The following is a 24,995-nucleotide window of genomic DNA, read 5'->3' as shown; positions in this document are numbered from 1 at the left end:
ACTTGCCTTGAAAGAGGGAGTTTCCTTAAGGGGGAAAGAAAGGAAATTGAGGAAACTGAGGGGATTCCGATGGCAATTGTGGGAATTTAGGGAACCAAACTAACCCCATCTTGTGACTCAGCTCTGGAGCTAGCTTAGAGTCCTTTCTACTCAATTATAGATCTAGTATAATTTCTGTCTTGTGAAAAAAAAATTTTTTTTCAATTGTGAGAACTGGGAGAAAACTTCATTGCATTGTTTGAACCTTGATCTGCATGGCTGGGAAACTAGACCACCTCTACCTACTGTTTAGAGACTCTTAACTAAGGACAGAGGAGGTTATGCTGACCAGTAATGAAGTTAGATCCAAAGATTGATGGAAGGAGTTTTTTCCTAACTGTACATTTCAAGCAGTCCATACGTCTTATCTGAAAACCAGTCACATACTGATGGATCAGTTATTGTTTCCATATTCCTTTAATCGAATACTTGGTTCACAGAATTGCACCTGTTTGCTCTCCCCCTTTCAACCTGGAAAGTCCCTAATCTTTCCCCCAATTTGAAATCAAATGACCTAATTATTTTTATTATTTTTCAGTTAATCTAGTTTTAGTTAATTTAATTAGTTTAGATTATCCTTTTAGTTAATTGGCCTTATTTGATTGCTTTTATTATAGGAAAGTCTGTCTTCCCTGTATTAGGGATCCAGCTCCAACTTGAAGAAGGGGATCTAGTCCTGATTTGTTGAGCAATTGTCATGCATTGCTTAATAAATCAAAACGCTGGGTAGCTACAACCTTTGTCTTTCTAGTCATTTCCTCTTTCATCACAAAAGGATGCTTTATATTAATGGAAATTATAGGCCATACCCTCTCTTTAACTGGTTATTACTTATAATTATTAATAGCTAATGTTTATTTATATGTCAGGTACTGTGCTAAGTATTTTCTAAATATCCTCTCACTCAACCCTCACAAGCACTCTGGGAGGTAGGTGTTATTTTCTTTACTATTAATTCCCTTGCCTGTGTGAATGAATACTATCTTTGAGTCAAGTTGTTCATAAGAGACAAAGATTATTTGTGTGGAAGTCTCTTGTTACTAGTTTGTTCCACTAAGGTAGAATGATAATGCTCGGGAGTTCTAAAAATGAAAAAAGCATTGGCCTGAGGCATTCAATCTACACTTATTAATCACTTATGTTCCAGATAAAAGTGCAGGGGAATACAAAGAATAGTATCAGTCCTTGCCGCGGAGGAGCTCAGGCTAGTCAGATACATAGAAAAATGATAGTTCCTGCCTTGGAGGAGACCACAGTCTCAGAAGAGATCGTTCGCAAAGATATAGACAAGAAAGATCTATAACAAAGCAAAGATAGATACAAAGCACAGATATATAATAAGCAAGAGATAGACAAGCAAAGATTTATAACAAAGCGGAGATAGAAACAAAGCAGAGGTATAGACAAACAGGTATGTGACAAAGCATAAATATATAACAAGCAAGATACAATTCAGCAAAGATACGGTAACATGTGATACAGACAGGCTAAACTGGAAATAATGAGCAGAGATCCACAACTCTCTGAGACTTTGTACCTCACATCTGGCAGGCCCTCCTCCATACCACTAAACTGCTTTCAAGACCCAGCTCAGGTGCCCCTCTTGGCCAGGTGGCCTTTCCGGGTGACTCCTGCTGCTAGTGCCTTCCCCAGACTGCCTTCCTTTTACATCACAGACGAACAGTCATTTACATGCACCTTGGCACGTAAGTTCCTCGAGGGCAGGCACACAGCAGGCGCTTAATAGGTGTCTGGGCAGTGCCTCCAGCTCCAAAGCCTCTGACCAGGAGGCCAGTGTCATCAAAACTTTTTTTTTCGGGGAACATAGGCAGAGCAGGATCCCTCGCCTTAATAACGTTCCGGTCTGGTTCTGCCCCGCAGCTAGAGCTGCACAGCCGCAGTCAGGAGACCGGAGCTGGCGGGGGAGGGGAACGGGAAACGGTGACGTCATTAGGAGGCGGCGGCGTCATCAGGAGGCGCCCGCGCCGCCGTCCGCTCGGGGAGCTTCTCAGCTGCAACTTGGGGCTGACACGAGGAGTGTCATGAACGGCGGCGGCGTCCTCCTCCTGCGGGCGGCCAGGGCGGGCTCGCGCCGGGCTCTGGGTGCCCTCCCCGAACGGCGGCTGGCCGCGGTGGGCAGCCTCCGGCGGCTCCTGCGCACCGGCCCGCCGTGCCGAGCCTACGCCAAGGAGCTGTTCCTGGGGAAAATCGTGAAGGTAACGGCCGGCCTGGCCTGCCCGGTGGGAAGGGATACAGTCTCCCGGACCCCCGGCTCCAGGCCCACCTGTGACCCACCGGTTTGCCAGTTGTGGGCAGCTGAGCCCTTCGACTTGCCTCCCCGAGCCTCGCTTACCTCATCTGTAAAATAGACACGATCTAGACACCCCGCAGCGGGCCGGGAACCCGCGCTTCTTTCCGAAGTGTGTGTGGCCACAAGTGAGAACTTCTTATTGAGCCTCTCTTTCTTCCCTAACTTGAGAGCCGATTTCACCACTAAACCCCTAATCCCAGCCCTGCCCTTCTCCCACGGCCTTTGGGGAGGCCGCGTGAGAGCATGTCTGCAGAACCCTCCGGACCCTTCCCGCTGGCCTTACCGTTTCCACTGATTTCGGAGCAGTGGAAAACTCGGGGCTGGAAGGTGCTCCTAAGAGGTCTTTTAGGTCGGCCTAGCTGTGTGACCTTGGGCAAGTCACTTAACACCCATTGCCTAGCCTTAACCAGTCTTCTGCCTTGGAACTTTAATGACTTAGTATTAATTCTAAAACGAAAAATAATGTTTTTTGTTTTTTTTAAAAGGAGGCAAATCACTTAACCCCAGTTACCCAGCCCCTACCATTCTTCTACCTTGGAACAGATTCTTAGTAACTAATGGAAGTTAAGGGTTGAGAGAGGGAGACTGAGAGACTGTTTAGGGCAAAGAGTCTTAGTCTGGGCTCCTTGGGTAAGTGGATACTTTTCCATGAACTTGGATCAGAAAAAAAAAGACATTTTTATCTTCATTTTCTTCTAACTGAAATGTAGCATTTTCTTAAATTATTTGGAGAAAGGATCCATAGACTTCACTCGACTGCCAGAAAAGATGAAGAAGCTCTTATCTAATCCAACTTCTTTTAAAAGTGAGGAAACAGGCTTAAGAGGAGGGAAGGGATTTGCCCAAGGTCAACTTTGTGAATGAGTGGCAGCGCTGGGAAATGAACTCAGATCTAACTCAAAGGCCAGTTTAAAAAAAAAAAATGTTCCTTCCATTTTTCTTTCTTACTGATCCTCTTCCCATGGCTCCTCTTATAACCAACCACACAGCAGCAAGCTAGTACAAGCCTTTAGTATTTGTTACTGTTGTAGAAGCCTTTACCTAGTGTTTGCATTTTCTTAATCCTTCCTGAGCATGGGATGCCAGATGAATCTGCTTTTAAGTACAGCTTTACTGTTCCCTTTTTGTTAATCCATCTGAAATATGCTGCCAGATAACTATTTCTTAAGTACAGCTGTAATGTAACCATTACCTTGCAGGCAAAACCTTCAGTGGTTCCCTTTAACCTATCGACTTAGTTAGAGTCACAATCATCTATATGAGCATTACCTCCTTCCTGTCAGGATGTAATCCATCCACAAGCCCCTCAACCCTCTGTAATTTATCATATGTGAATCTTGGCCATGTTTTCCACTTAACTTTATGGAGTTCCAGGATTTTTAACATGTCAGGGCCAATTGTAGTAATTTCCTCTGTTTTCCTTGGATTTTACGATACGAAATCATGGATCTAGAGGTATAAAGGATCTTGGGGATCATCTAGTTCAATCTACTCATTTTAAAGATGAGGAAACATGCCTAGGAAGGTCACATAGTCATCGTTAGAGGTAGAATTTGAACCAGATCCTTTAACTCCAGAGTCACTACCAGCATAGGGTTAGGATAGGACAACTTGACTTACAACCTCCCCCTATGATGACTGCTCTCTAGATCTAGGTATTAACCTGGTTCTAAATCTATTTATGGGTATAATCGTCCAATTAGTGTCTAACTCAGCCTGAATGTTGTAAACCATATCAAATGTAATTGGGAAATGTTAAACAAAAAAAAATAAAGATGCAATATAGGTAATATGGATTTGTGATTTTCTAAGTCAATATGGGATTCTAAGGACAGGTTCTATTTGAGTTTGACACCACTACTCCAAGCCTCTATCACTCCGTCTTGACCATAAGGGTTACATGAGAGACCTTGTTACACGTTGTTAGAGTCTTAAGTACTGTGCTCATGTTAGTTGTCTTGTCAGAAATAAGACAAGACTGATATGACATGATCTGTTCTTGATGAAACTTACCTAACTTTTAGTGATAACTGCATCCTAAATGCCGACTCTTAAAAATGGCATTCTAGAATTCTGCCAGTAATCTCAGGCTCTCTAGTCTATAATTTACAGCTCTCTGTCTCTCTTTGTCTCTCTCTTTCTCTCTCCCTACCCCCTCCCCTCCCTCTCTTTTTCTCTCATTTATCTTGCATTTCCACTCTCTGATAGTTATTTTTGTTCAGCAGCATACAGTACCTTTATGATTTGTCACCTTTGACTAGAAATATATAGAACCTAGATAGTAATCCTACCTAACATTCTATGATTCTAAGAGGAGCAACAAAAGTCATTGAATTTAAGTGGGGCAGCTTTAAATAAGATAGACAAATGGTTTAAGGAAACATTGAAGTACAACTTTGACCCATTTGACATAATGGCTAATAGCTACTGAGAGAAAGACATTCAGAAATGGCATAATGAATAGGTTCTCTGAGGTAGAGCAGCAAATAACTGTAGGCTCTGGATAAAAGTCTCTACTTAGAATGCCAGTATTGAGGATATGACCCAGTTTGTTATATTTTATCTTGCTCCCAAATTTTCTGTAGTGTTCTGCTTTAGAAACTCCTTTTTGGTAGGCCAGGTAAAAAATAGCAGTTCCCCTTTCCCATTCGAAGGATGAAATTATCATTAAAACAAGTTACACATTTCATAGCTGCTCTTCCTTTAACATAAGTTCTACAGATGTCTGGGTCCCCTATCACTATGGTTTCCTATTATTTATGGTAGTTTTGTGATTCCTTCCTTTCCTTCCTTCCTTCCTTTCCTTCCTTCCTTCCTTTCCTTCCTTCCTTCCTTCCTTCCTTCCTTCCTTCCTTCCTTATATATAGATATAGAGAATGGCTCTATATCTACTGAGTCACCTAACTTCTCCATTTAATGATTTTGATGAATGTAGGTTGTGCACAGTTGAAATGATTTTTCTCAAAAAACCAGGAGTCACAGAAGATGAATTCTAGCATTTAGATCCTTAATATGGAACTGGAAAGGAACTTAGAGAACCAATAGTAGGATTGTTGCTTGGTCCTTAGATAGTCCATGCTTACTGACACATCTGTGTGTCTTGTTGGCTTTTTAAGTAGCAATAAAGTGACTTGTGTTGATGTTTGTGGTTGGTGAGGTCTACAATCACAGTCTTTTGTGTTCATGCCTCTAGAGTCTGGCACCATGATATTTCTTTGTGTTTTTTTTTGTTCATGACCTTAATTATCACCCTAGTTTTGCTGGACCATCTTTAATTTGTTATTGTCCATCTTACCTAAATTTTAGTCTCTAATATTGCCAATGCTTTTTCAATAAAATGTCAATGGTTTTTCAAATTGAATGGCCCATAGCTATCTTCAACTTAATATATCCAAAATAACTAGTTATCTTCCCTTTTACACCAATCTATCTTCCTGATACCCTTCCTTTTTTAAAAAAAAACAAACCTTTTTCTCCTATTAGATGTAAAAACAACTTTTTAAACATTCTTTTTTTTTTTGTTTGTTTTGAATTCCAAATTCTTGTCCTTCCTCTGCCTCCCCCCTTCCCTAGGGATGGTAAGCTATCTGATATAGATTTTCCATGTGCAATCATACAGAACATTTTTCCAGAGTAGTCATTTTGTGGACGAGATCTAAAATGAAAAAAAAAATGAAGAACAAAGAAAGTGAAATATAATGTATTTCAGTCTAAGTCCGGATTCCATTCATTCTTTCTCAAAGAGCAAAGGGCATTTTTCATCAGGAGTCTTGAGATGCTCTTATTTCTTTTTGGCTATCACCATACTTTTAGTCACTGAGGTACACAGTCTGCTTGATTCCTGACCCTCCTTTGTGCCATACAGCCTATTCATTTGCCAAGTATCATCATGTTACTTTCCCTCTCCTATCCATTCATACCATATCCACCATAGTCCAAGCCCTCCTCATCTCCCGTAAAGACAATTGCAGTAACCTCTAGTCTTTTCTCTCTCTGCTTCATCCTTCATATAGCCACCATGATATTCCTAAATCATAGGTCTGACTAGATCATTCTCCTGTAATGTACTATAAAGTTACTGTAATCAGTAAATCCATGGCTTGAATCTTTATTGCCTCTGATCAAATATAGATCCCTCTATTTAATGCCTTTCACAATTCTTAAGCCTTTTTTACACATTATTATCCTTTACTCACTCTGTAGTCCAGCCCCTGTGTCCTTCTTACAGGTCCTCACAAATATTTCATTTTCCCATTGTCCAGGTCGCTCTTCATCCTGGAATACTCTTCCTTCTTGCCTCTATGACTGTTAAAATCCCTAGATTGCTTCAGAGGTCAGCCTGAGTGCCATTTCCTACACAAGGCCTTTCTTGATCCCTCTAAGTGTCATCCCCAGAAAATGAATTTACTTTGGATATATTTTATAATTTATATATGTATATGCGTTGTTTACCCCAATAGAATATAAGCTCTATGAGGTCAGGCACTCTGTTTTTTGTCTTTATATCCCTCACACCTAGTATAAAACCTTTTGCAAAGTAGGTTCTCAGTAAACACGTATTGCTAACTTTTGTCTTCATACCTGAGAGTATAAAATAAATTGAATATGACAGCACATCTTATAGCAAGCTTACTTCTCATTTTTGCCTCAAACTTATCATTTTATCCTTTTCCCTTCCAAGTTCATATTCTTAAGTATGTGTTCAAAAGTCTTTGAAAGTTGTCATAGCACAGTTCCTCCTCTAACTCTTAATTGATTGGCTCAGGTGAGATAGGAACCGGCTTTATTTTTCAGTGATGCCGTCCATGATGGTGTGTGTTGGAACAGCTGCCCAACCCTAAAAATGAATTAACTGAGAAGAACAGTGGGATCGGGAATGAAGGGGAATAAGGTATACTTATCTCAAACAAAAAAGTCTGTGCAAATAATCCTTTAGAATATTTATTAAATTGTTTGTATAAAAAGGCAAAAATAGTAAGTACCTCAGGACCATTTGGGGTCCAAGAAGTGTATTTTTAAGTGCTCTTATTATCAAGTGATATTATTAGTCTGTTATCTAGTGAGAGATAGTCCATAAAATACATTGATTCAAAAAGTCAGTTCTTTAAAAAAAATTAAAAAATTTTAAAAAATATTTAAAGAAATTTTCATTTACATTGCCAGAATTTCTTTTAGTATCCCTTCCCTCTGTGGGCCATCTGAAAGGGATAAAAAGGGATTTTGATTGGGTAAATATTAAAAGGTTGGTCGCCAGGGGATTGAACAATTATCAGTCCCCAATTAAAGAATAACCTCAAGTTAAAATGACTTTATGGAAATTTATTTACAAATGAGAAGAGGAAGTAGAAATAAGGAAATAAAAGAGAGGATAAGATAGGATAAGTAATATAACATAGGTAATTTGCTCTGATCACCTAGTTCAATCCAGATAGATCTAATTAACCCTCAGCAGAGGGAAATCCGCCCTTGATCCCAAGGCCAGAAAGCCAGAGGCCCAAAGGGCGAACGAAGCAAAAGCTTCAGCCACAGAATCTCAAGTATCCAAGAGTGTAGAGATGCATGGCTACTAGAACAAAACTCTGAAACGATGTACAATTTTCCCTACAAGCCCATGAACCTTCCACCACTGCCAGGAATAGAACTTATAACTCTTGGGACTTCAGAATTTCGTAACAGTTACCTTTTATTTTCTTGTGGTCATTCTATCCATTTATTTTGATATCTTTATTAAACAATGTGGCATTGGCATACCATCAAGTCTTAAAGCAAACTAAAGTTCTCCAGATTATTAGCTGTGTTCTACTGCTATGACTATATGACTTGTATTGTCTTCAGTTTTAATTTCTTAAATAATTTGGATTTTTTTGCTTATTAGTCTCATTTGACATTTAATGAGAAAACAAATCTCAATCAAAGAGGCTCTCTATTGCAATCAGTCCAGCAGCATAGACAATATTTCCTGTTTATTGCATATCAACTTTTCTGATCCCTTGTGTAAGGGAATCCTGGAGGTAGTGCCCCCCATCCCTCCCCCGGCCAATCTCCTTTACCTTTGACTTCTAGGTAAAGGAAGGGCTGAGATATAGGATCACAAAATTCATCCCACTATTACAAGTGGAAGTTCAAAGGTGTCCATAAGACCATTTCTGCCAAGAGTTATAAAGTTCTGTGGGGGCCCCCAGAAAGCATATAGGCTTGTCTAGGTCATGGAGTATTTGACCTTAGAAATTGGAGCTTTTGTTCCAGTGGCTACACATCAACACCGGCTTGGGTTATTACTTGGATATTGTCTAGGCACCTTCACCTCAGGTCTTTTTACATTGAGCCAAAAGATCATTTTGACCCAGAAGCCAACATTGAATGTTATTTAAAAAACAAAACAAACAAAATACCACATACACACACAAACACCCTCCTTCCCACCCCCCCACCCAGACATTTGCTTAAACTTCATTTAGTAATTATTTGCATTTAAGTTCATTTTCATTTTTAGGTACATAATATCTTAACAATTTTTCATTTACCCTAAGTTGTCATAAGTATCCTTTTTTAAAAAAAAAACCTTACTTTCTGTCTTAGAATCAATAATAAGTATTGGTTCCAAGGCAGAAGAATGAGTGTTTAAGGGCTAAGCAGTTGGGGTTAAGTGACTTGCCCAGGGTCACCAGCCAGGAAATATCAGAGGCCAGATTTGATCCTGTCTCCAGGCCTGGCTCTCTCTGAGCAAACTAGCTGCCCCTGTCATCAGTATTTATTCTCTTTCCCTTTTCTTCTGCTTCTTGTGTGTGCATATATGTGTGAGTGTTCCATTCTTTCAGAGCACTGTTTTTTCACTTTGCTTTGTTTCATGTAGGTCTTTTTAGTTTTCTTTGTATATCGTGATGCAGCTCGTTCTTATACAATCTGTTCCATTGAGTTTTTGTTTTTTTTTTTTCAGTCATGTCCAACTCTTTGTGACCCCTTTTGGGGTTTTCTTGGCAAAGACACTGGAGTGGTTTGCCATTTCCTTTTCCAGTTCATTTTACAGATGAGGAAACTGAGGCAAATGAGGTGCAGCAACTTCCCCAGGGCCACACAGCTAGCATCTGTGGCCAGATTTTAACTCAAAAAGATGAGTTTTCCTGTCTCTAGGCCCGACACTAGCTAGCTGCCCCTCTACATTCATAGTGAAAAACTTCACTGGACATAACCATTCATCCTGCAGTAAGAAGAGCAATCATGAGAAATGCTGGATTTAGAGTGAGAGGGCCTGGCTTCATGGGCCATATCTGCCTTAGGCAAGTTACTTGAGATCTCCAGGCCTCCTGAGGAGGTAGCACTAGGCAGCCTCTGAGGGCCCTTCCAGTTGTCCAGACATTGAGCCTCTCTAGTGGCTCCTGAAGCAGACATGCACTAGTGCACAAAGGTCACCAACAGAAGCAGAAGACTTGGCTGCTAGTCTCAGGTGTCTCTCATTAGAGGTGGCCTCAGGCAAGTCACTGGCCTCTTAGATTCACAACTTCTTCATCTGCAGAATGGGCATGATGATGGTGATGGAGGTTTACAGTGAAGCTCCTGCAAGAACAAGGACATGGAAGTGCTTTATAGTTTTGAAAATGGCATTCTTGCTGGTGAGGACAGCTGGCTGCACATTAGTTAATCCTGGTGGACAGCCTGGATAAAAATACTCACAAGCAACTTCTTGAATTCCAGAATTAAATTGAGACCTTGATTTATTAAAAGAGGAAACATTCAGAGTAAGGTGCTTTGAAAGGGGCCCAACAAAGAAACAGTTTACATTTCCTTGTAATCTGACTATGGTGATGCTTTTTGGTTCTTCCCCAAATCCCGATTTCTCTTAGGTTTGATTTTTTAAAAAAGGTTTTGTAAAGCTCTTTTATATATATATTTTTTATGTCCCTGTCACTTCTGCCCTATCCCACCCCCTCCATCTTTCTTTTGTAATAAATCAGCTTAGTCAAGCAAACAGATCATCACATTGATCATGTCTGAAAAAATTGGCCTCATGAAATATGGAAAGGTTTCCATGCACTGAGATTGAGTGAAGTCAGCAAAGCCAAGAAAACAAAACCCACATTGACCACAGCAATGGCTGTGGAAAGACCCACTACCACCAAACAGTCCAACATGAATGTTGCTGAATTACCCAAGAGTCAGCATGGCCCTAAAGAGGAGACTGTAGAAAAACATCCCCAACCACTCCTTTGCAGAGCATTACATGGAAGTGGAAGATAGCAGAGCATATTAATTTCATACTTTTATTAAGTCTTTTAACTCACCATGCCAAAAAAGAAAGTCTGTGCCTCATTTGACACTCCTATTTCTTTTTTCCCCATTGTAATTAGTGTATAGAATGATGCCTAAATATTTTCATTCCTTCATAGCTCACCATAAGTTCCCTTTCATTATATTCTGAGGTAATCTTAATGTCTTATAGAGAGATCTTTGTAGAACAGTTTAGGAACTAAACACAATTAGCTAGTCTAGGACTGTAACCATTTTCCAAAAATAAAATTTCCCTAAGGATGGATTATATGGCATTTGCCTATTAAAATGATAATTTTTAAAAATGTTGCCATTTTTTAGAAAGAAGTTTTTCCATATCCAGAAGTCAGCCTGGATGAATTAAGAGATATACAGCAGTTTGTGGTACCAGTAGAAAAATTCTTCAATGAAGAAGGTGTGTCTTTTTCCTTTTTTATCAGAAATGTTAACTATATAACAATTCCTGTTTTCTGTGACTATCAGTTTGACTTGAAAACTCTTTAAAGATATGTATGCACTGGGGGCACAGCTGGGTAGTTCAGTGGATTGTGAGCCAGGTCTAGAGATGGGAGATCCTGGGCTCAAATCTGGCCTCAGACACGTCATAGCTGTGTGACCCTGGGCAAGTTATTTAACCCTCCAGTTTTGATTCTAAGACAGAACACACATATGCACTTACTAGAAATACATGGGAGAGATACAGTGTTTGAAAGTAAGTCATATTAAAACATTAAATGCTGGTATTTTAAGAATGACTCTTGATTGGTACCAAAAAATGCTAGAATCATAGAAGCTTACAGCTTAGAAGCTTATGATACAGATGTCATCTGGTCCATCTTCATTAAAGAATGCAAACTTCAGCATCCTGGACAGATGCACAAAAACCCTCTAATGAATACTCAGTATAGTGACAGATCACAAAATTCTTTGTGTATTTTTCTGATGAATGAAAGTAACAAAACTTAGAGACAGATGTTCCCTTACTATTACTAAAAATTGCTTAATTATGTGTGTGTTCTTTAGCAGCCCTCAAAATTTGCATTGCTGGTAACTAGGTTTAGAACTGGATAGGTAATAATGATTTTTAAAATATATATGCCTCAAATCTCATTCCCCATTTGGATTACAAGCATCAAAAAGCCTGTCCATTTGGCATAGAAATGCTGAGTTTCATGTTTTAAATGTTAACATCCTAGGTTAAACAAAACAAAACAAAAAAACCCCAGCAAACTTCAAAGCTGTTTAGAGACTTAACCACTTCACATGATTCATGTCCTTCAAATCCAGTGGTTCCCAAACTTTTTTGGCCTACCGCCCCCTTTCCAGAAAAAATATTACTTAGCGCCCTAGAAATTAATTTTAAAAAATTTTAATAGCAATTAATTTGGAAAGATAAATGCACCTGTGTTCATCACCGCCACCCTGGATCGCTGCAGCACCCACCAGGGGGCAGTAGCGCCCACTTTGGGAATCACTGTTCAAATCCCTCACCAGTTGTTTGGGAGAGAGGAGTATGCAGATCATACAGGCTTATTAAGTTACAATCCAAAAAGAAGAATTACATTCTTAGAGAATTTTCTCTTCAAGGAACAGATACATATGTCATAAAATTTTAAAATCCTGTTAAATTAAACTTTGTGATGTATTAGGTAAGGAGAAGAGTAGTATAAAACACATGATCTCATACAAATTAAAACAATGCTGAGATACTGCCTCACACCTGTCAGATTGATCAATATGACAGTAAAGGAAAGTGATAAATGTTGGAGGTGATGTGGCAAAATTGGGACACTAATGCATTATTGTTGGAGTTGTGAGCTAATCCAACTATTCTGGAGGGGCAATTTGGAACTATGCCCAAAGGGCTATAAAGCTCTACATACCTTTTGATCCTTTAATACCATTCCTGGATCTGTGTACCAAAGAGATCATATAAAAGGAATATTTATAGCAGCTCTTTTTGTGATGGCAAAGAATTGGAAATTGAAAGATGTCCATCATTTGAGGTATGATTGAACAAACTGTGGTATATGTTGGTGATAGAATACTATATTATAGAATAATTCTAAGAAATGATAAATAGGATGATTTCAGGAAAAGCTGGAAAGATCTACATAAACTGATTCAGAGTGAAATAAGCAGAACCAGGAGAATATTGTACACAGTAACTACAATATTATACAGTGATCAGCTGTGAAAGACTTAGCTACGCTCATCCATATAGTAATCTAGGACAGTGCTAAAGGACTTATGACAAAGAATGCTATCCACCTCCAGAGAAAGAACTCTTGAGAATAGGATGCAGATCAAAGCATATGATTTTTCACATTAGTTTATTTATGGTTATATTTTGGGATTTTGATTTTATAAAAATATTCTCTCACAATGGTGACCAATATGGAAATATGTTTTGCATGATTACATGTGTATAAACCAGATCAAATTGTTTTCCAACTCTGGGAGCGGGGAGGGAAGAGAAGGAGGGAGACAATTTGAATCTTACAATTTTGGAAAATGTATGTTGAAAATTGTTGTTATTATATGTAATTAAGAAAATAAAGGGAAAAAACAATGCATGATCTCCCTAACATGTATAAGAATGGAATTAGAGAGTGGGACATAGATAAATAGGAAAGGCAGCACAGTTTGGAGAGTTGAGTTCTAGTTTCAGTTTTGCCAAGAGCTGTGTGTGTCATCTTGGGTAATCTCATCTTTCTGGGTCTTATTTTCATCTCTAAAATAAATGACTTGGATGAGATTAATACTAAAGGCCTATTCAGCTCTGAGAGTCTGTGATTCTTAGAATAGCAAGTAACTTCCCCAATTAATTTCTATACTATCTTGTCCCTGATCTTTGCCTCTCCCTAATACTGCCTCCCTTAATTGACTTTTCCATGTTATTCCTAAAGGAACATGCCAGTGAAGATATGACTTATGACATTTTATAGCCAGACTTCAAGATAATATCTATTCCAAGTATACTTATTGCCCAGGTTCCACATAAAACATGATTATGTGGATTATTGGGAAACTAATTCACCTTATTCTACAAACCAGCTTGTTAAACCTTTGATCTAGAAAATGTTTATGTTCCATTGCCCTCTTCGATCGTACATATTTGGGGGAAATATTAGATATTTCTTTGTTCCCTTAGGGATAGATAGTCTAAGTGAAAAACTGCTACTTCCAGCTTTTTTATTATCTTTGAGATATTTCTTAAAAGTACACCACTCACTGAAGACTACATATTTAGTCCTTTGCCTTGGTAGAAGTCAGAGCAATCATATTTTTCCTTCTCATAGTTTTAGGAATTAAATAAATTGGAATCCACCTCTCATTATATTTATGTCAGTGGGTGTTTGTGAACCCCCTTTTGTCCCTAATTTTGCAGTACCTGTTTTGGCAACCAAGGATATTTAAGCATTAGGTATCTGTTGATCCAGTATCTTAGAAGATGATTCTGTTTTCAAATTAAATTTACCACTTATTTCCCCTACTTGGGTCACTTCTCAAGTCTAAAAAATAATGATTTTTATTTGGGACTATTCATTCATAGGATCATTGATTGAAAGCTGAGAGAAATCCCAGAGAGCATTCCAACCCCTTCTTTTTTTTTTTACCAGATGAGCAAACTGAGGTTTAGAGAAGTTAAATGTCAGAGGTGGGATCTGAATTTTCATCTTCCTGACTTCTACCTGTCCACTCTACCATACTGCCTCTGCCTCCTATTTGTATTTTTGCCCTCTCTTTTCTGTTCATTTCATCTAGCTCTACCAGTCATTTACTCTTACTATTCCTCTGCTTAGAAACCATGCCTTGGTTCTCTTTTTTGTTTTATCATATCCAAGCTCAACTAGCTGTGTCTACCCATTTTGCTACTGTACTGTCAGGTTTTTGTTTTTTATCATTCTCTTAGGCACACCATTTTAGCCACACTTAATGGACCTCTTATTTACCACATATAACTTAGTTTTGCTGCTCTATTTTTCATGTATCCATTGGCCAGAATCTTATGATCTTTCTTTTCCCTTTAAACCCTCAGGAAAAAGTTCTGACCAAACTGACATGTGAAGGATTTGAATCTCATTAATTGAATATTGTATTAGAGGTTATAAACTTGGAGATTTTTGCTGGGCTAACCATATTATACTAAATAAATTTCTCTCTTAGACTAGGTAGGCATTCTTAAACTGAATAGTTGGATCATTAAATGTTGATTTAAATTTTATGTATTTCTGACGTTTTCTGTTCATCAGTGGACTCAAAAAAAATTGATCACGATGGTGTAATTCCTGAAGCAGTATTAACTAGATTGAAGCAGCTGGGGCTCTTTGGCATGCTGATTCCAGAAGAATATGGTAAGTAACCATAACTGCATAACCATATTTCATATGAAAAAAACATATTGTTGGGTTTTCTCTGCAGCTTGAAAGTTAAAAACATTTTACCAATAGCTATGCATTTTATTTCCTGGAGCATAAGGAAACCTGGAATCATCTTCTCGTTTCTAGGGAATAAGAATAAACTCCCAGGCAAGTCATCTTCTGTAGCACCAGGAAAGAATCATCAACACTTAGCTTTCCCCATCCAGATGGTCTCCTTCTTTTCCTGTTGGTCATTAATAGTGATTTTCAAATTGAATTTTGAAATCTCTTAAGTTCATCTGTGACACGTATATAGGAAAATCTCTTACATTAAGATGTCATTAATTGTCACTGGACTGAAATTATTGATACTGACTGGAAATAAAGAAATACATTTAACTTAATAGGGCAAAAGAATGTATTTATTTAATAGGATAAATAAATAGGATAACCTCATTTTTTTTTAACAAACTTTAACAGATTTAGTTATCAGTTGTTTTTGTGCACATGGAGTTTCCTCATTAAAAACTGTTTTGCCTGTTTATCAAAACATATGTAGGGCTTCTACCTGGAAACACAAACTCAGACTACTAACGTTATTTGGTGATCATTAGTATCAGATCTCTACATTTTCTAATCTCCAGTCTCTGTCCATTGACTTCTTGTCTGCTATCTGTAAATATTCACATCTTCTCTATCCTCAAAAACTATTGTGCCCACTAGCTGTCGTCCTATTTCTCTTCCCTTTCTCTGTGGTTTCTTGAAAAAGTGCTTGCTGTCTTCTTTCACTCTCTTAAACTCCCAACAGTTTTGCTTCTGATCTTTTCATCTAAGTCAAACTACTCTCTCCAAAGTCACTTGTGATTTCTTAATTGCCAACACCTAATGCCCTTTCCTCATTCCTTATTTTTATTGACCTTTCTGCATTATTGGACTTCCTTATCTCTGGGCTTTTGTTACTGTTTTTGTTTTGTTTTGTTTTGTTCCCTTCATCACTGTTTGACCATTCCTTACACCTTCTCTGCTGTATCTTCATCCTTGCCACACCTCCTAATTGTCCCCCAAGAGTCTGTACTTGGTCCTGCTCTTTTTTCTCTCTAGACTGTCTCATTTGGTGAGCTCATCAGCTCCTCTACATTCAGTTCTCTATCTAACTCTAGTCTCTCTCTGAGCTCCACTTCCATATTTCCAATTGTCTATTGGACATTTTGAGTGAGCTGTGCCATAGGCATTTCAAACTCAACATTTCTAAAATAGAATTCATTATATTTTCTCTCCTCCCCCTGATCCCTGCCCCAAATCCTCCTCTCTTCTGAAATTCTCTATTGCTTTGGAGGGCACCACCATCCTCTTAATCACCTAGATGTGCAGCTCTGGATTCTCCTTGGCTTCTGATCCTCATTTATCCTACATATCCAGTTATCTGCTAAATAGTATTATTTGTACCTTCATCACTTCTCTTATATATCTCATCTCTCAAGTCATATATATGGAAATATGTTTTGCATGATAATATATGATAATCTAGATCAAATCACTTGCCAGCCTTGGGAGGGGGAAGGGAATGGTGGGAGACAAATTCAGTCGTCTAACTTCAGAAAATTTATGTGGAAATTTTTTAATCCATGTAATTGGTAAAAAAAAAAATTAAAAATAGTCATATAGCAGCCACCCCAATCCAGGCCCTCATCACCTCTCTCCTGAACTATTACAGTAGCTTCTAAATGGTCCCCCTCCTCCAGTCTCTGTCCTCTCTAGTTTAGCCTCCCCATAGCTGGCAAAGGGACTTTTCTAAAGCATAAATCTAACCATGTCACTTCACTATTCAGGAAGCTCCAGTGGCTCCCTGTTACCTACAAAGTCAAATAGTAGAGTCTTTACAATGTCTGCTTCCTGCCTTTCTAATCTCCTTACTCTTTATTTCCCTCTCAGTTCAGTGATACAGTCCCTTTTATTGTTCCCCACATGTAATGTTCCACCTCCCATCTCCATGCCTTAGCATGACTTATTCCTCATGCTTGGAAGACTCTCTGCCCCACTTCTACCCCTTGACTTCCCTGGCTTCCTTTAAGACTTGGCTCAAGAGCTACCTAGGGCCATTTTTCTGCAGTGAAGAGGATTCTTTCTGTAACCTCTCTCTTCATCTGAACTAGTAGTAAGGTATTGAGTAGCAGGTACATTGTAATGAAAACACTTTCCCATTATATTTTATTTTGCATGGAGTTTTATTTAGATAGATGGTTATTTTCCCAATTCTAGTTATTATTCATAATATACTTGTGATAGTGACAGCCTCCATGTAATTGGCATTTTATGGTTATAAAGTGTTTTCACAGACATCACTTGAGCCTCATAAGATAGTGAAAGCATCAGAATGTCTATCTTACATAGTAGGAAACTGAAACTTACAACTAGTCTGTGAAATCAAGAAAGAATCCACATCTCCTGATGTTTAGTCTTGCTCTTTCCTCTCCAATATTATCCAGGCTTTTCAGTAGAGTTATTTGCTTTGGCACTAATAAGAACATATTCATCTTTACCAGGTGGCCTTGGCTTATCACATATAATGTATGCACGTTTAGGAGAAATCCTTTCTCAGGATGGAGCAATTGCAGTCACTTTGGCAGCACATCAAGCAATAGGATTAAAGGTAATTGTTTACCATTTTTCATTCCAGTGTGCTGCCAAACAGCCTCTCAGCCTGTCCCATGTCATTTGGGAAACGGCAACATTTTCCCTTTTTTCTAAAACAAGCCATATCATTCTTTTTATTTGTATGTTTATTTTTAAATTCTTACCATCTGTCTTAGAATTGATACTGTGTATTGGCTCCAAGACAAAAGAACAACAGCAAGGGCTAGGTGATGGGGTTAAGTGATTTGCCCAGGGTCACAAAGCTACTAAGTGTCTGAGGCCAGATCTGAACCCAGGGCCTCTCATCTCTAGGCCACCTAGCAGCCCCAGAAACCATATAGTTCTGATGTGACCAATAATCTCCTTGTGTTTTCTAGCCAGAGCTTTTAATGCTGTGGTTCCTTCTACTATAAGTTGGACTCCCTAACAACAAATACCAAGATTACACTTGATAGGAGTAGGGAAACTGATGCTGCAAGAACTTCTTGAAGGCATGATCTGTATAACAGAAACACTCTTTCTGTTGTATCATATTTTGATAAGATGCAAATAAGTAGGATCCACTTAGATAAGAGAGAAATGTGGACCCCTCAGTCAGAAAATGACTATTAAGCTCATCTGAATGAACCCAAAGTGAGAGAGATGATGGAACAGTTTTCATGCTCAACTGCTAGGAATGTGTGACTAAAGATAAAAACACTATAATAAACCTTTTTTTAAAATCAAGTTCTTTTGAAATAAATGTGTGCAGGAGCCAATGGGACATTTTAACTCTCTCAGGTGCCATATAGGTAGAGAACAGATTCAAAAACCAAAAGTTCAAATCTTCTTTAGATTAAGATAAGTTTAGAGTAGGACGTCATTTTACACAACCAATGTTCCAAGACCCTTTGGGTAAGTTGAAAATTGTGCATAATAGCAAACCTCATTATTAAAAAGTATTTTTATGTGAACATACCTAGGCACTTTACAACTTTTCTTAAGCTTGTCAAAGCTACAGCATCGCTACTCTTGTACTTTGGGGCTACTATTAACTGAATGGGTTTAATGAAATAAAGAAAATCACCGCTTTGATGTGGACATGACTTACTACAAGAGAGAATTCTCCACAAAGACTGATATGAGAGTTAATGTTTGGTGTGAAACAGTGTAATGACTCACACACCACCATTCTCAGAGCAACAATGAGGGTGATTGGTCAAACTACTGTGAGTCTTTACATCACTTAGGAAAAATAGCATGGATTTAGCATGTAATTTAAAAGTTATGTTATTTTTTGCCATTATTTTTTTTATTGCTAGTCACATATACTTGTATTTACATGTGTTGAGTTCACATAAAACAAAGTCCTACTATACTTCTTGCGAATTGGGAAATATGTAACCCTATTGCTATGATCAAGCTGAAAACAAATCATTTCTCTGATTTTATACCAGGGTTATGTATGGTTAATATTCACTCCGTATCATACATACCTGTCACTGACTTTATTCTAAGTAGGGATGTGATATATGAAGATGCCACTACCCTTTGTTTTTTAGCTTTTCTTTGAATTATTTCATCTTATTTCCTTAACACAAGGCACTGTGAATATTCCATAAGCATAAAGTTAATATTTCTCTGACTAGTGACTGTATGTGGATAAATCTGTCTTAAATATTTAGTATTTAACTTTGATTCTGGGTCCTTTTCAGGTTTAAAAAAATCTTTTAAAAAACTATCCTGTATCATAATTTTTCAAAGTTTTAAAAAAATTTAGTGACACTTTTCCTTTTCCAAATACAGTGTCCCACAAGTCATAGGACCATTTTAAGGCACAGTGCATTCTGTCTGTTGAAAGGGAGATGATTGCCACAAAGTCTGTGAGGCCACCCTCCCTCACTCTTGGCTGTCAGGGCCTGAGTGTTCACTCCCATCGTGAAGAAGCTGAAAAGTCCTCCAGACATGCTAGCACCCTCCATTAGTGCAGGCCCCAGTGGAATCTTGTCTGTTCAGTTGGATCTAAATCCAGAAACAAAAGCTTAGTCTTCCTGTGTGTACAGTGGGTGAAGAGCTCTTGGACTGGTGCCACACTTGCATACTCACAGCAATGCCTATCCATTGTGTTGTTGTCAAATATGAAGGAGGAGAAAAGGACCTAAAGATCAGGTATCAAGCTTTGCTATTAGAATGGATTCTGTCTTGTTTGTGTGAATTAGCGATAGGTCTTATCTGATTCAAAACAAATAAAGATCTGGTCCCATAGACTGAGAAGTTTGAGAATATTTATATTTATTTTATAATATATATATTTATTTATTATCATTAAACATTTTATAATATTCTTTATTTTTTATTTAAATAGAACCATGTTGGCAAACTTTTGGCACGTGTGCCAGAGGGGGCTGCTCCCTTCCCTATCCCCACACACTCCTGAGGACATTTCTCACATGACCCACCCCTCTACTCAGCAGCCCAATGGCAGCGCTTCCTCCCTTCCTTGTCAGGGAAGGTGGGGGGCTCACATGTGGCATGAGAGTTGCAGTTTGGGCACTCTGTCTCTAAAAGGTTTGTCATCACTGAAATAGAGCTAGAAGAGAGCCGAGTGTCACACTGAAGCCCATGTTACTCTTGCTTTTGTCAATAAATCATTCAGCCCCAGATTTCCCCACTGAAGCTACACTGTTTATAGTCTTCATGGTGGCAGAATAGATTTTCATCTATCAGAAATTGATATCAGAAACTGAAAGAGACGTTTTCAAGGGGCCTTAATTACATAGCTTTGTTGTTTCATTGCTTTTACACTTTTCTAACTTCACATTTCTAAACTTTGAATATGAGACTATGAGATTTTTTGATGATTTTTTTTCCCTCTAAAATAAGTGTTTTCTAAAGAAGGTCTTTCATAAGCCCATTTTAATTTCTTGTTTTTGTTTTTGTTTTTTCAATTTGGTTTGGTATTAGCTGAATGCATCATTGTATGTGTGTTTTAGGGCATCCTTTTGGCTGGCACTGAGGAGCAGAAAGCAAAGTATTTGCCTAAATTGGCCACTGGGGAATATATTGCAGCTTTCTGTCTTACAGAAGCAACAAGGTATGTGACTTGTTTTGCTACTTCAGAAGTTTAGAAGTATGAAATAAAAATAATTGGCAAACAATGTTTCCAGTATTCTTGTATGTAATGTAGTAAAGAAAAAAGACAAGAGACTGGTTGTATCACGTCAAGCAAAATAGATTGCTAACACTTCTTAACTACTGCAGCAGAGTTTAGCACCCCTCATTTTGCAGGTGAAGATGCCGAGCCCCAGAGAAGTTGAGATTTAACCAGAATCATGCAGCTAAGAAGTGTCTAAAGCAGAATTGGAGCCCATGATTTTGTATTCCAGAACTAGCACACTGTCCATTTCACCATGCTGTAGACATGACGAAGGGTTGCTGAGCATACTGGGAGAGTTGAACTGCGAGGGTCCCAGCCTTCCACATTTGAATTATTTCCTTTTTTTTTTTTTAAACCCTTACCTTCTGTCTTAGAATCAATACTGGGTATTGGTTCTAAGGTAGAAGAGTAGTAAGGGCTAGGCAATGGGGGGTTAAGTGACTTGCCCAGGGTCACATAGCCAGAAAGTGTCTGAGGCCAGATTTGAACCCAGGATATCCAGTCCCCGGGCCTGACTCTCAATCCACTCAGCCACCCAGCTGCCCATTTGAATTATTTCTAAACAATTATCTTTCAAATAACTAAACTTCTTGATTAGTTCTTTGGATAAGATGCTCCATGATCTGGGTTCCAAAGCTACTCAAATTTGGCTAGAGTATTTTCATTCATTCACCAAATGTCTTAAGTGCTTACTGTGTGTAAAGTAGTGTATTAGGTTCTGTTCTGGGAGTAACAAAGTGTTTAACTAAGAGGTGGTCCCTGGCTTTGTAGGTCTTAGAATCTAGTAGGAGGTTGTGCTTGTACACAGCCATAGGTATGTGTAATTTGCATGAGGAAGATGGACATTGTCTTATGAAATCTAAGGAGAATGATGATTGCTGACTAGGAGGCATTTGGAAAGATTTCCTGCATGAAGTGATGTTTGACCTGTTCCTCAAAGAATACCAGTGAGTATAGGGGGTGCAAAGCCCAGCACACTCTTCCTTCATAAGCTCAGGAAAATAAAGGCCTCCAAACCAGGGCAGAATGCTGATGCAAGACCCAGCAGAGCCCAAGGACACAAAATAGGTTTTAGATCTTGACCTCTGATACTACAGACTGTTGTATTAATGAAGAGATCACTCATTTTCTCTATGTGCAAAGTCCTTCAACTCTTACAAATAATAGGGCTTACAGGGAAAACTTTTCTTTGCCATTTCTCTTGTTATCTTGTCACCTTTCTCTTCCTAATAATTGTATCTCATCCCACCTTTAGGAACTCTGACCTTGATTATTTATGTATGAACTTTTAATTTTATTGATTTTACAAATTTTATTGCCAAAGAATCCTAGTTCCACATTTTAGGAATTATACAAAATGTCAGTACCTCTAGTTTCTTAATGCCACTGCTCAGCAGCATGAACAATGTGTGAATTATAGCTTAATGTTTTACTTTTATATACAAAGAAAATCCATACCACTCATATTATTCTCGTTAGAAAGCTACCTTTTCCCCTACTCTTTCATCTAGAATTCTAGATAATAAAGTTGGACAAGTCATTGGGAATCATCTAGTTCAATGATCTCATTTTAAAAATGAAAAAACCTTGAGGTGTAGAAAGATTGAACAGCTTGCCCAAGGAAGCCCCACAGCTATATAGCTCTACTATGGCTTCCTTTCTCAAACCAGAATTATGTCTCCAAACTTAGCCATTCCACACCCCTCCTTTGCTTTGTTGCCAATATGATATGCTAAATGTAATATTAGTTTTTAAAAAAAAGGATTATTGTGGTCACCATTTATAAAATAATTAACCCATAAGTCATGAGGATGATAGTAGCTTTTAACAATTTAATTTTAATACAAATATAATCTAAGAAATAAGGAGGGAAGGAAATAGAAAAATATTTTCTAGCCTGCCACCCTAATCTTATCAACCCATGAGAGTGTCTTCCGCCAAATAGTCCAGAGAAGACCCTCCCTTCTCTATGGTCTCATTTTTTATAATAGTCCTCTTTCTCCACATCACTTCCTTTCCCTGTGTGCTGGTCTATCACATCTCAGGAACCCATCAAAGTCTCCGTTTGGAGTTTTCCACCTCACACTAATGGGCTGACTTGGATGAGCAGAAAGTTCCCAACCCTGGGAGGAAGGGGATTCCCTTTACACACCATCTTCACTACAAATGATAATCAGAAAATTCTGTGACACAGTAGAGTCTTTCTTTGCTATTTTGTGGTAACAAATCATAAAAGAACCACTTTAAGGAGTTAAGTAATGCATGTGACAAATGTGAATCTGCTAATAATCCTGAAAGACCACCTGTGATTCACTGAAATGTAGGCTTTCTGATGACTGTTAATCTTTCAACCATTGATGTCTCTGTAGTGGGAGTGATGCTGCATCCATTCAAACAAGAGCAACTCTGAGTGAAGATAAAAAATTCTTCATCTTAAATGGCTCCAAGGTACTTGTCCCCAAATCCTAAGACTCTTGTCCCTCTTGTCTCCAGACTAAGAGCAGTTTCATAGGAAGGATCCCCCAGAATCAGAAGATTTGGTGGGGAATTTAAATATGAACCCCAACATGATATAGATGGGGAAGCAAACCCATGGATGGGAGGTGCTTACACAAAGATGTAGCCTCTTGGGTCCCAGGAAGAAAGGATGATGTTAGAACTTCTGGTTTAGAAGCAATTGAACCGCATCTACGCATTGTAACTTTTTATCCGAGATAAGATTGAGGAATTCAGGGGACAGTTGGGTGGTTCAGTGGATTGAGAGCTAGGCCTAGAGACAGGAGGTCCTATGTTCAAATCTGGCCTCAGATATTTCCTAGCTGTGTGACTTAACAAGTCACTTGACCCCCGTTGCCTATCCTTACCACTCTTCTGCCTTGGAACCAATACACAGTATTGACTCCAAGATGGAAGGTGGTAAGGGTTTAAAAAAAAAAAAAAAAGATTGAGGAATTCAGCCTAAGCCAGTCAGCAAGCATTTCCTAAGATCCAGAGGCCTGAGGGCACAGTGATATGGTCCTGTTCACGACAAGGTAGATTTTTGCCAAGGAAGATGGAACTGGATGTCCCCACCTCTCTGAGATGCCATGATTCTGGAGGTAGGCACAGTCCCTGTTCTATGGAACTGACATTCCAAGACCATTTTGTCAATTACTTTAAAAATAATGTTTTACTTCATATCATTGCAACAACCCTAAGAGGCAGACGATATCCCTGTTTTACAATTTTGAGGAAACTGAGGCAGACAGTGGTGACATGACTTGCCCAGGGCCACACAGGAAGTGCCTGATGTTGGATTTGAACACAGGGCTTCCTTACTCCGGACCTACTCGCTCTATCCACTGTACCACCTATCTGCCCTTAGTGACTAATGATTAGCCTTCTATTTATCTGTGGTGACATGGTGAGTTAAAGACAGGTCAACATTGGGCTTTGCCCTCTCCACATCTTCCAGAATGGCGAAGCAAATGAAATTAGCTACATGACCCTTAGGTTTCCAGGTAGAAATTTAGGAACTGATTCCTGTAGGAGATTGTAAGGATTTGCTTTAAAGTAAAAGACTTTGGGGGAGAATGTGAAGTGTACAATGATAGCTGATTTTTAAAAATTATCTACTGTTTTATAACATTTTATCTGAATTGTTTCATTTGGTTCTGCACAACACTCCTTTCAGGTAAGAGCTGGGCAGGTGGCATTAAATCCTTTTAAAAGAGGAGAAAACCAGTGCTCCAAGGGGGAAAAAATGATTAACTTAAGGTCACACATTTGAAATGGGCACTTGAGCCCAGGCCTTCTGTCTTTGGCTACTTTGATCTTTCTCCTGCCCTAATACTGGATCCACCCTCATGAAGAAGACTTGTCAATGATGATTACTTAGATTTTTCCCAAGTTCCTTTTTTCTCTTTTTCTCTCCAGATCTGGATCACAAATGGTAGTTTGGCTAGTATATTCACAGTGTTTGCCAAGACAGAGATTATTGACTCAGACGGTTTCAAAAAGGACAAAATCACAGCATTCATTGTTGAAAGAAGTTTTGGTGGCATCACTAATGGTAAACGTGAGAACAAATTAGGCATCCGGGGCTCTGACAGTAAGTCATTTGGAATTTATTCTTCTCCTTCCTTCTTGTAAGCCTTATGAGGCTGTATTTGTTTCATTTAACCATCCCACTGGAATGATGCTCACAATTCTTTAAAGTTGCATGTGAATACATCTCAGTCACTCAGTCTGCTTGAAATGTCTCAGA

General features: G+C 38.6%; 1 protein-coding gene across 1 annotated transcript in view; it reads left to right on the top strand.

Annotated features, from left to right (window-relative positions):
• Window positions 1-2,081: 2,081 nt before the first annotated feature.
• Window positions 2,082-24,995, top strand: part of ACAD9 (acyl-CoA dehydrogenase family member 9) — a 40,139-nt gene continuing 17,225 nt past the window's right edge. The window contains exons 1-7 of the mRNA XM_044656889.1: window positions 2,082-2,255; window positions 10,937-11,030; window positions 14,872-14,973; window positions 17,523-17,629; window positions 20,586-20,686; window positions 23,119-23,197; window positions 24,665-24,839. Of these exons, the coding sequence (XP_044512824.1) occupies window positions 2,082-2,255; window positions 10,937-11,030; window positions 14,872-14,973; window positions 17,523-17,629; window positions 20,586-20,686; window positions 23,119-23,197; window positions 24,665-24,839 (832 nt within the window). The remainder of the gene's footprint in view (window positions 2,256-10,936; window positions 11,031-14,871; window positions 14,974-17,522; window positions 17,630-20,585; window positions 20,687-23,118; window positions 23,198-24,664; window positions 24,840-24,995) is intronic.

This window comes from Gracilinanus agilis, chromosome 1 (assembly GCF_016433145.1).
Source record: "Gracilinanus agilis isolate LMUSP501 chromosome 1, AgileGrace, whole genome shotgun sequence".
NCBI lineage: Eukaryota > Metazoa > Chordata > Mammalia > Didelphimorphia > Didelphidae > Gracilinanus > Gracilinanus agilis.
Note: the sequence above shows the minus strand (reverse complement) of the source record. Positions and strands in the feature narration are given on the sequence as shown.